Consider the following 12,000-nt stretch of genomic DNA (forward strand, 5'->3'; position numbering starts at 1 on the left):
GACTGAAGTTCATCTTTCTTAAAGACATTCCTCAATACTAGAACAAAAATGAGGCGCATCTGTCTTCAGCTCAGATCATGATCTCACAGTTCAGGGGTTCAGGCTCCACATCTGGCTATGCTGACAGCTCAGAGCCTGGAGCCTGTTTCAGATATTTTGTCTCCCTCTCTCTCTCTCTGCCCCTCCCCTGCTTGCTCGCTGGCTCTCTCAAAAAAAAATAAACGTTAAAAAAATTAAATATATTAGAACAAAGTAGCCACGTCTGACTACCATTTTCCTTCTTTAGCTAAATCCAGAAAGAAGGACGAAAGGGAGAGAAAAGGGGGAAGGGAGAAAAGGAAGGGTGTGGGGCAGGGGAGAAGGAAAGAGGGAGAGAGGGAAGGAAAAACTCAGTATCTTTCTTTTATCTGAAGTTGTGTAATCAAACAATCAGGGGAAGCACAGAGGACTGGAAAGAGCCAACACCTCCTCCTCCTCCTCCTTCTCTGTCTCCATACCTGCCACAGACTTCACACCAGAGCCCAGTAAATTATCCTCCACAAAATGGGGCAGGAAAATCTAGGCAGGAGCTTACTAATAAATAAGACTCCCTCCTGCATCTCTACCTGGCCTTGGACTTTTAATCCTTACATAACCCACGGCGATTACTAGCAAAACTATAGTTGGTGACCAATTTTTAGGACACTTCAAAACTCTAAGTCTTAACAGATGCCATTAGTGGATACAGAAGATAGTGTTGCTGTTGATGAAAACTAAAGTCCTCAAAACTTCTGCTGAGACGGTTTAAAGTCTCTCCTTGTATAGGATGGTCAGAGGGCAACAAAGTCCTCTCACCCCATCCACACTTTAGAATTACCATCCTCTCCCTCTGCAGTCCCTGCGAAGCATGGGCATGGAGAGTGTGCCCAATGGTGAGGAGCAATTATTCACTGTCCTCAGTCCTCTTTCATTTCTTACTGCTCAACTTACAAATGAGAAGAAAACCACATCCTTTGTACCCTCAATAAATAGAGTGGGTAAAGAACTAACACAGATTTTCATGGTGACTGACTTGATGTGGGGATACCAGCCACAATGAGGAACTCCTGTCCGTTTCTGGCATCCTCCCTCTCCGTTGCCATTTTTCTCCTGCTAATTCCTGGAGGTAAGACTGATTCTCCTCATTTCCATTATAACCATTAAGCAAAGTGGAGCAGGCTTTCAGTGAACTGGAGGCAATGTTAGCTAAGCGTAAGAGCAGGTTTTTTGTTCCTCAAGCTTTAACATTCTTTCTTGGATTCTGGGTCTTTATTTTAGAAGGAGAAACATCCTTCTTTCCTCTTTAAAATTTCTTCACCAAAAAATGATAGAACCACCGTGCTTATTACTGCCCATTTATACCTTGAAAATTACCCAAAAGAGGCCAAAATTTTAAAACAGCCAAATTAAAAAAAAAAAGCAAAACCTCTTGGGTTAAGAGGGTGCTATTTATTTAATAGTACCTTTCTGGAAAGGCTTAGTGGTGTTCAGCCTTTCTTTCTGTAGAAAATGCATAGGTAGTGTTTTAATGTTTTATTTGTTTTTGAGAGAGAGAGAGAGAGAGAAAGCGGGGGAGGAACAGAGAGAGAGAGAGAAAGTCAGTGGATCCAAAGCAGGCTCCGTGCTGACATGAGGGAGGCTGATGTGGGGCTCGAACTCACGATCTGTGAGATTATGATCTGAGCTGAAGTCAGATGCTCGACAGACTGAGCCACTCAGGCACCCCAATGCATTGATAGTTTTAAATAAAATGTAAAAACCTGACTTAGTTACCCAAAACAAATTAGGAATGATTAGAAATTCTATCATTTCTCTAGGCTAATGTGTCACTGAGAATGTCCCCATGCTGACTTTTTGGAGGAGAGCGCTTTGGTCTATGATATTTTGTATTAAGCTCATTCTTTCATACATCAACTAGAAACCAACCTGCCTGGTTTTATGTGAGCTGCACAGGCATCAGTTAGAAATGCTGTGAGACTCACGGCATTGTCACAAGACAGGTTATAGCCCTGTCTTGGCTTTAGGTTTTCCTTGCAAACCTTCAAGAAAGTGAGGACTGCTCTGGGGCTGCCAGAACTATGGTGACAAGTAAGGACCAGCCATGTGTTTCTCTCTGGGTCCATCAGCTTCTAGAGGTACGAATGGTGGGCAGGGGCTGATGGAAAACCTGTCTCACCAGGAATTTCCAAGGACGTTCTGTGGTTTAACTTGCACCTGAAAATGAGAAGAAAAATTTTAAAATAACAAGATTGCAGCATTTTGGGGATGAAAGGGTAGGATAGGATAAGCAAGGCATAGTATAACTGTGTTCAGACATGATAAATCCTCGACAACAGCGAAAACAGAGCAGAGGAAAAATCCAATCATAAATCTTTTCTTCAAAGGAAACAAGGGCTTGCTCTACTCTGCCTTGTTTCCTGTGGTCAGAGAGAGCACTGTGGGCCGGTAAAGGGAATAGACACCGCACATCAGGACTTGATACTCTAGACCAGCAGTCTGAACCCTCCCACACATTAAAATACTCTGGAGGGCTTTTTAAACAATGCTAGCACCCAGCGCCAGCTCCAGAGATTCTCATTCATTTCGGTTCTGGGTGGAGACCAAGAGCTACTAGTTTCCAAAACTTCTCCCCTGCTCTAAACCCTACTCCTGAGCCTTATAGGAGTGGTTGGTAGCAGGAGATGTTGACTTCTTTTCTGAGGCTGGTGTATGTGCGCACCAAACAGGGGACCCTGAAAAATGAAGCATCCTACTGACTGATTTCTGCGGCCCAGAAGGTTTAAAGACACACCTTTTGAAATCTTTACATCTATGACTCACCTAAGGAAATTTTGAGGTGTGGGTGAAGTTCTCTGCATTCCTCTAAGTTTCTTATCTTTTAACTTCTAGAGCCTAGGATTTCCCCTTCCCAACACACTTCTGGAAGCGAGAGCCATTCGGGTCGCTCTCTTCCCCTTCTCTCTCTCATTACTTGTATCTTATTGTGGATTGGGCAGTGAGTTCACTTTATAAATGGAGTAACAGGCCCTGTGCCCTTTTTAAGAAACCATGCGACTCAGTCAGTAGTCAGGAGACATATTTTGGGAGAATCTAAGAACATCTGATAGGGGAAGGTGTTCATTGAAAAGGCCTTCAATGAAACCCCGTGTTTCAGTCTGCAGGTTGAAGGGGAGCCTCGGGTGCAATAGATATTATTCTCTCAACTTATGAATGAGGAGAGTACACATTTCAACAAACAGAGATCTCCCAGTGACCAAAGAACGTGTAAGGGAGGGCACAGCTAAATGGTACCATATCAGTTTGTAACCTGTGGTTTTTATGCAAGGGCCTGAGGTGAACAGGGCAGTTCTTAGGCTTCTAAAAGCTTTTGCACTTCCCCAGATTAATACTCAGCCAGAAGGGAGGAGGGAGGAATGCATATCGTCACTAGCATCTCCTGTCATAACTGTTACTGAAGCACGACCGGTGCACAGCTCTCTGCCCTTTGCAAGCCCCGAGGCCTGAGGTCAGTGGTTGTGACAGATTTCCAGCCTGATAACCCCTGGAACTTCCAGTGGCATGGCTTGTGTGGGTGCCCGGGCAGGGCCCTCTCAGGGAGTCCAACAGGAATGGATTTTACTTTCAGGTGTCTGAACACCTGCATGGGATGAGGGGGAAGGTGCTCTCATCTCTGTCTCTTCTCCAAGCAGGAAGAGTTTGTCTGGTCTTGGAAACATGGCTTGAGGTAGAGCTCTTTGGGGTAGGCACTGACATGAGTTGCCTTTTCCTTTTTCACAGATTTCTGTGTAAAAATTATTGGAGGATATCAAGTGACTCCTCATTCAAGACCCTACATGGTGCTACTTAAAGGAGAAAACATCTGTGCTGGGGCTCTGATTACAAGAAACTGGGTATTGACTGCAGCCCACTGTACCCTGTAAGTGCTCGGGTTTTAAAAAATGCTTGGGGAGATATGTTCATTTGGGGGACTCTTAACAAAGAGAACAAATCTCACTAAAACCACAGGAAGTTCATGTATATCTTCATTTCACTTAGGTCTGTGGGAAATTGCTCTACCCCAGCAGGGAGTTAAGCCCAGACTCAGCCGCACAGAAGCAGACCGATGGGGAGTCCTCAGGGAGCACCCGCACATTTCATGCAGGACTTCTCTAGAGCTGCTGGTGCCAGGTGCTGCAGGGCTTTGCTTCTAGTCTTGACTTCATGACTCGAGAGAATGAGCCATAGTCTAGAAGGGTAAAACTAAAGTGTCCCCTCAGGAGCCTGAGCACAACAGTCAAATAGAGAAGGCTTGCTTCTAATACCTTCCTGTTCCCCTAGTGAACTTCTCTCACACCTCAGCCATCTCTTAACTCCTGCTACTACTACCGTCAGACGTCTTCCAGGCTTGGTTTTTCCTCCATTCTCTAAATCAAACCTGTAAACCTGCACGGTCCATTGTGATAGAGAGCCGCTGTCATATTGGTTATGTAAATTTACATGTGGCTCTATGAATTTAAATTAAAGTTAAATAAAATTACAAATTTAGTTCCTTGGTGGCCCTAGCCACATTTCAAGTTCTCCATAGCCACATGTGGCTAGTGGCTACCACATGGGACAGTGCACTTGGATGGAACATTTCATCTTCAAAGTGTGCTCTACTGAAAGTACGGTTCTAGTCTCTTAGGTGAAACTCACGTCAGCTGATGGAATGGAAGAAAATTGTGTGTAATGGAAAAATAGTGTGTAATGGGAGAAAAAAACACTGGAACTATCTGTTTGGTGTAGGTTGTGAATGACGCTAACCTTAACTATTAATACGCCAGAGAATATTTTTTTATTTTTTTGTTAAACTTTTTTAATGTTTTATTTATTTCTGAGAAAGAAAGAGCATGAGCAGGGGACGGTCCGAGAGAGAGAGAGAGATACAGAATCTGAAGCAGGCTCCAGGCTCTGAGCTGGCAGTCAGCACAGAGTCCGACGCGGGGCTCGAACCCACGAACCTTGAGATCATGACCTGAGCCACAGTCGGAGACTTAACAGACTGAGCCACCCAGGCACCCCCAGAAAATATTTTTTTAAATAGGCTCCACATCCAACATGAGACTTCAACTCATGACCCTGAGATCAAGAGTCGCATGCTCTACTGACTAAGCCAGCAAGGCACCCCCTAAGTATTTCAATTTTATTAACCAAAGAACCTTTAGCATGGAGTAAAAAAAAAGAACCCTGGGCCCCTCCTTCAGGTCACGATCTCCCACCCCAATATACACACACTCAATGCCATGCAAACAGGGTCCTTCATTGGGCAATCATATTTCTAGAAATTTTCCCATTTGTTACATACTTAAGCCTTACAAAGATCCTTCCAGTGCATTTCTCTAAACTATCAGGTGCCTTTTGCTTCTGCGTCTAGACCCCTGAGAACTTTGTGTTCCAGTATTCTGCAACCTGAATTCTATCACAGCCCAGGGTCGCTTAGGAGGCACAGCACTAAAGCCCCAACCCATGCGATCCCAGATATGGCTTAGTTGCTATGGAATTCTCTTGTTACTTGTTTTTCAATGAACTTAGTTTAGCATGTTATAAAGAAGCTGGTGGTAATAATGATAAAGCGTACTTCTTACTCTTCAAAGTACACTTTTTTTTTCTTTCTGAGCCACAAGCAAATATTTCCACAGCAAGTATATTTACAAATGAGACAGTAAAACTGATCACTTAACATGCTCTGCTACTGATATAAAGAGTGAATCCAGTTAATAGTATTGTGTCTCTTTTCAGGAACAAAAAGTCCCAGGTCATTCTTGGAGCTCACTCAATAACCAAGAAGGAGCCAGAGAAGCAGATAATGTTTGTTAAGAAAGAGTTTCCCTATCCGTGCTTTGACCAGGAAACACATGAGGGTGATCTTAAACTTGTACAGGTATGTACCTGTACATAAAAGTCATAGAAGCTCCTACAGTCTGGCTGCCAAATGGAAATTTTTCCCTCGGTGCCCTATAGCTATAGACTGTAGCTACGTAACGGGGTCCTTGGAGGTTGGGCTAGCATTTTAAAATGTGACCATTTAAATTGCCTCATTTTGTTAAGTCTTCATGTTTGTCTTCTAACAGCTGACCAAAAAGGCAAAGATTAATAAAAACGTGAGTATCCTCCTCCTTCCTATAAAGGGGGATGATGTGAAACCAGGAACCATGTGTCATGTTGCAGGCTGGGGGAGCATTCACAATAACTCACCTCAGTCTGATACTCTGAGAGAAGTCAACATCACCGTCATAAACAGAAAAGTCTGCAATGATCAAAACCACTATGATTATAATCCTGTGATTGGACTGAATATGATTTGTGCTGGCAGCCTCAAGGGTGGAAAAGACTCATGCAATGTAAGTAAAATAAGATCCCACATTTGGGCTATTGAGAGTAACTCATGCAGATACAGAACGTATAACATCATGCTTTGTCTTGTCAGGGCAAAGGCTTCTGCAGGGTCCTAGTGCTTTGTTTAAAAAAGAAGTTTGATGGGTGCCTGGGTGGCTCAGTCGGTTACGCGTCTGACTTCGACTCAGGTCATGATCTCACAGTTCGTGGGTTCGAGCCCCGTGTCAGGCTCTGTGCTGACAGCAAGCTCAGAACCTGGAGGCTGCTTCAGATTCTGTGTCTCCCTCTCTCTCTGACCCTCTCCTGCTCATGCTGTCTCTCTCTCTCTCTCAGAAATAAATAAAGACATTAAGAAATTTTTAAAAAAAAGAAGTTTGATAAAATGCCAGTCAAACAAATTAACGTTCTCAGCTTAAATAAGTTGTTCATCAGAAAGAAGTTTATTGCTAAGGCATGGGTTGATCGAGTACATCTTGATTTTACAAAAAAAAAAACCGAAAAACTGAGAAGCAATTTTTTTCTCATTTTTCATATGAACAGACACAGATCTCAATTTGACAGTATGGAACATTCAGGAGAGCTGAAGTCAGGGTTCGTCTAGGGCCTCCAGTAGCCTTTCTCCCAGCTCGGCACTCCCTGCAAAACTGTGCTGCCATTTACCAGAGCAAGTCTGAAATGCCTGTCATTCCCAAGCCTGACTAAGGATCTCAGGCTGGACTGCACAGCTTCCTAGAGCTGAGCTCCAGCCCCAGGAAACAATCCCCACGCGTGACCCAAACAGAGAATGTGCAAGCATCCATACCACAGTCCCCAGAGAAGCAACGGAACAGGGCTCTGCTGAAAGACGGGAGTAGAAAAGGCACCCTACAAAGCTTTTAGCTGAGTTTATCATTTCTCACCTGTCCCAAGACCCTGTAGAGCCTCCTGTGAAGAAAGGAGTTGCCTCTGAGAGATCCAGAGATCTTTTCTCTTTCCATGAGTTTGTCTAAACATGGGCAGAATCTGAATGGCTTGATTTGAGGGACAAGGCTAGGCAAATCCCAGGAAAAGATGACATTTGTCTTCTGCACCTTTGCGCTTTCGTCCTTTGTCTTCCCTCATCCCTCCCCTCCCTTCAGGCACCACTTTGGCAATCCAGGAACCCAGAACCTTCATGCCTTTGGAACCATATGCAACACCCTAAAGCCACGGCAGAGTCCCAGTGTGCCTGTCCCCCTCTCAACAGCCAACCTTTGCCGTCAAAACTTAGCCGTCTTCTCCTGTTCCCTCAATGCCCAAGACCCCTCCAAAGTGGCTGTTGGATGAATCAAACCTGAGGTGCTAATGATGAAAATTTCAGGCACTGCATGAATAGACCTACCCAGGAGGGGTCCCAGGCTTGCACATAGTTCCTTAATTCATACACTCATGAGTCTAGTTTTTGCCTGAAAAGGAAGGATCGTTGATGCCTTCACATGGCTGGGAGGGGATTGGGCCCTCAGAGCCTGGTGCTCGCAGAGCTCCATGTACGTGCCTCAGTGGCCCTCTGTCCAGCACCACCAGTCTTTCCTAAAGCCAGAGCAGTGAAATGGCCACTTCAGACTCTAGATCTGAAAACATTTAAATATGCTGATTCTAGAATTCCATGAGGGAAAACAGGGTCACACAAGTGGATGGCAAAGGACACATAAAGCATTGAGCGACGGCCAACTGAAAGGTCTCTGCTAGTGAAGTCCCTTAGCTTCGAAGTGCGATCACTGGCTTCTGAGACCTCCCGTCTAGTGTCAGATGCTCCACAGAGACTTGGGGGAGAAATTTCTATCTGACAGAATCAAGGGAAAAGTTGCTTTGGTTTTGTTCTCTTTAGGAAAACAATCTGCTGGGGAAACTAGAAAACCCATGATGTTTACCCTTTGCCTCAACATCCCATCTGCATTTGACTATTTTACCTCTTAAGTTATTAAGCATTTTAAGAAAATGACAGGGGCCTCTGGGTGGCTCAGTTGGTTAAGTGTCTGACTCTTGATTTCAGCTCAGGTTATGATTTCCAGGTTGTAGGACAGAGCCCTCTGTCAGAATTATCTCTCTTTCCCTCTCTCTGCCCCTCCTCCTCTCATTTTTGCTCTCTCTCACAACAAATAAATAAACATTTTTTAAAATGACAAACAGAGGGTTTGTCTTATCCATTTTGAGAACGAGCACAAGCAGGGGAGGGATGGGGCTTGGGGGGGGGGGGAGGTAGTGAGAGAATCCCAAGCAGCCTCCACATTGTCAGCCCAGAGCCCAGTATGGGGCTTGAACTCAAGAACCGTGAGTTCATGACCTGAGCTAAAATCAAAAGTTGCATGCTCAACCAACTAAGCCTGCCTCAGGAGGGTTTTCCTGCTAAAGCACAATCAGTCTCAAAATTAGTGGATAACATGAACAGTAATACAAGTTTAATTTCATGTTCAATGATTTATAAATAAATTAAGCCAATTTTTAGAATACTAAAATATTTGCCAACATTTTGGGCTTCTTAAAAAATGTTTATCCATTTTTGAGAGAGAGAATGTTAGTAGGGGAGGGGCACAGAGAGAGGGAGACATAGAATCTGAAGCAGGCTCCAGGCTCTGAGCTGTCAGCACAGAGCCTAACGTGGGGCTCAAACTCACGAACCATGAGAGGATGACCTGAAGTCGGACACTTAAGCGACTGAGCCACCCATGCGCCCCTAACATTTTGAGGCTTAAAGCACTAATTTTCATTTAAGTCAAGGTTGGTTTTAACTCCACGTTGAATGTTTTATGTTAAATGGAACTTTTTCCATTCTGCTAGTGATTGTGTTCCATGCTGATCTCCATTACCCGTCTTGTGTTCCTCCAGGGAGATTCTGGAAGCCCTTTGATATGTGATGGTACTTTTAGAGGCGTTACTGCCTTTGGCCTTCCAGGGAGATGCGGAGACCCTCAAGGACCCGGCATCTATACCCTTCTCTCACAGAAATATCTCAACTGGATAAATAAGACTGTGAAGGGGCAATTTACATAACTGTATTTCATTTCATTTGCCGTCACCTGTTAATCTTATCATAAATAAAATCAGTGTGTGTAACTGCACCCATTTCTCTTATAACTTTAGTGGGTAGATCTGCATTGGCAAAGTAACCGTGTGGATAACGCAAGGGAGAGATGAGGAAACCAATGTCACAGTGTCATCCATGTGTCAAGTGACACGCATACTTTGCTTGAATTATTCACTACCTCAGTGGGGCCCAGCACGAGTGACAATAGGGTCAGGTCTGTCTGGTAACAAAAACAGCAATGGGCCCAGCAATTCTGCAGGAAACAGAAACAGCCAGGCTGGAGCATTTGAGTTAGAAGAGGAAATGCCTTATGGTGTTTTCCAAAGGCAGGGGAGAAATAGAAAGTAAAATTCTAGGGGACAGAAATGGAACACTTGGACAAACGAGGAAAGTATACAAGAAAAAGTCACCCTCCTTTCTCATTAGTTGGTATTTAAGCCTTAGATTATCTAGGTGATTTCTTGGTTCTCTTCGTCCCTGAACCTGGGTAGGGCCAATCAACATGGTGGTTATGGTGGCTGCCCTCACATACTAGGGAGTCAGTGCTCAAAGTTTTCCTTGAAAAAACCTCCATGTTATTCAGCACATTGAGCTTGGTGGATAGTCATCAGTCCAGCAACCCCTTCAAGATGTGATCATGTGAATGGACTCCTTCAATTTCCATCAGTTCCTTTAGAAGCATACATGTACGTGCACGCACACACAATGTGTGTGAGAAATTCAGTGAGACCCAGGACATAGTATTCTTTATATAATCTCCATAGTGATACTAATATGCAACTAGTGATGGGAATCCCCACACTAAAAAGTGAGGTCTGGTGCTGATATCTAAAATAGAGGCTCTGAGATAGTCACTAAGATGATATTGCAGATACCTTCTATCATCCCTAATTTCCAGTTAGGATTTTAACAGCAATGAGAGGATGGAATAGTCCCTACTGGCAACATTACAGATTTTGAAGTCCACTTAAAAAGTAGTTTCGTGGAACTGTCATCCATTGCTGGTAGACGTGTAAACTGATACTTCTGAGGAAAGTTGGCAAAGACTACTTAAAACTCAACAGACATATATTCTATGATCTAGCCATTTCACACCTCAGTATTAGTGCTTTGTTCAGAAATGAGTGCTTTTGTTCACCAAAGAGATGTTTAAGGATGTGCATAGCAACTTTATTCTTAAAGTTGAAACTGAAAATAGCTCAAATATTCATCAGTAAAATGGATAAACAATTGTACATTTATACAATGGAATATTACACAGCAAGAAAAAGAACAATCTACAGATACATGTAACAATATGAATTAATCTTACAAACAATATTGAGTGAAAGAAGCTAAACAAAAAGAATAAATGGAGTGTGATTCCATTTATCTGAAGGTTTGCATAAGACAAAACTAATCTCTGGTGATAAATGTCAGAATAATGGAGAGGTGTTGACTGAGAGTGGGTACAAGGAAGTCTTTAAGGTACAATAAATTGTTCATATCTTGATCTGAATAGTATATTAATATCAAATGGGTGATAAAGACTGATGCCAAGAGTTCAAACCTAGGTACCATCATCTCAAAATACTTCCTGGAAAGGTTTGGACCTAGCAGATGAACAAAGAAAGGGAAGAGAGTAGGCATTCCAGACTAGAAGAAAAGCTCCAGCAAAGGCACCAAGGCAGGAAATCACAAGACTCAGCCCAGGGTCAACACAGGAGATGAGTGTGGATTAACATTTAAAAGATGGAACATGGGGGGCGCCTCAGTGGCTCAGTCAGTTAAGCGTCCTGCTTCAGCTCAGGTCACGATCTCACTGTTAGTGAGTTCAAGCCCCGTGTCAGGCTCTGTGGTGACATCTCAGAGCCTGTAACCTGGTTTAGATTAGTCTCTCCCTCTCTCCCTCTGCTCCTCCCTCACTTATGCTCTGTCTGTCTCTCAAAATTAAACACTGAAAAAATAAAATAAAATACAAGATAGAACATGAGCACCTGGGTGGCTCAGTCAGTTGAGCATCCAACTTTGGCTCAGGTCACAATCTCACAGTTGGTGAGTTCAAGCCCCACGTCAGACTCTCCACTGTCAGCATCCAGGCCGCTTCAGATCCTCTGTCCCACTCTTTCTCTGTCCCACCCCTGCTCATGCTCTATCAAATAAATAAACATTTTAAAAAGGTAATTTAAAAAAGAACAATGGCCTAACTGAGCCTAAAAAAAGCTTAGCAGTTATCAAATCCAAATTCCTATTCTTAGAAATGTTGTAACACACCAGGGCCATTCAGTCAGTTATGGCAGAGCCAAGGTAAGCACAGGTATCATAAGTTCAGGTTCTGGGCTCGGGACCCGAAGGTTGAGGTGAAGGTCTTAGGTAATATGGAGTCATTGGAAGTTTCTGAGCAGGGGCCAGAGGATATCACCACTGTGCTTTTAGAAGTGTAACCTAACAGTGGTGTGGAGACCCATGAAAGATAAAGATAGGAAAACCATTTAGAAGTAATTACAACAGAGTGGTCATCAGGTATTCAGAATATGACTAGGCTGAAATGAGAGAGAGAGAGAAAGAGAGAGAACAAAAGGTAAATGGAGTAAACATGCAGCAGA

At 43.5% G+C, this 12,000-nt stretch overlaps 1 protein-coding gene across 1 annotated transcript; it reads left to right on the forward strand.

Moving 5' to 3' along the window:
• The first annotated feature begins 1,050 nt into the window (after nt 1-1,050).
• Nucleotides 1,051-9,449, forward strand: GZMA (granzyme A). The gene is made up of 5 exons (XM_077773004.1): nt 1,051-1,144; nt 3,796-3,934; nt 5,776-5,917; nt 6,108-6,377; nt 9,217-9,449. Exons 1-5 carry the CDS (start codon nt 1,075-1,077, stop codon nt 9,379-9,381), a joined length of 786 nt encoding a protein of 261 aa, XP_077629130.1. The 5' UTR covers nt 1,051-1,074; the 3' UTR covers nt 9,382-9,449.
• The last annotated feature ends 2,551 nt before the right edge of the window (nt 9,450-12,000 follow it).

Source organism: Crocuta crocuta, unplaced genomic scaffold (assembly GCF_008692635.1).
Source record: "Crocuta crocuta isolate KB4526 unplaced genomic scaffold, BGI_CrCroc_1.0 scaffold107, whole genome shotgun sequence".
NCBI lineage: Eukaryota > Metazoa > Chordata > Mammalia > Carnivora > Hyaenidae > Crocuta > Crocuta crocuta.

What these genes read in the sequence shown, in the direction of transcription:
- GZMA (XM_077773004.1), top strand. Translation starts at nt 1,075, where the DNA reads ATGAGGAACTCCTGTCCGTTTCTGGCATCCTCCCTCTCCGTTGCCATT. An exon ending in ACTGCAGCCCACTGTACCCT is followed by an intron (nt 3,935 to 5,775) that starts GTAAGTGCTCGG and finishes GTCTCTTTTCAG; the next exon opens with GAACAAAAAGTCCCAGGTCA. An exon ending in GTGATCTTAAACTTGTACAG is followed by an intron (nt 5,918 to 6,107) that starts GTATGTACCTGT and finishes GTCTTCTAACAG; the next exon opens with CTGACCAAAAAGGCAAAGAT.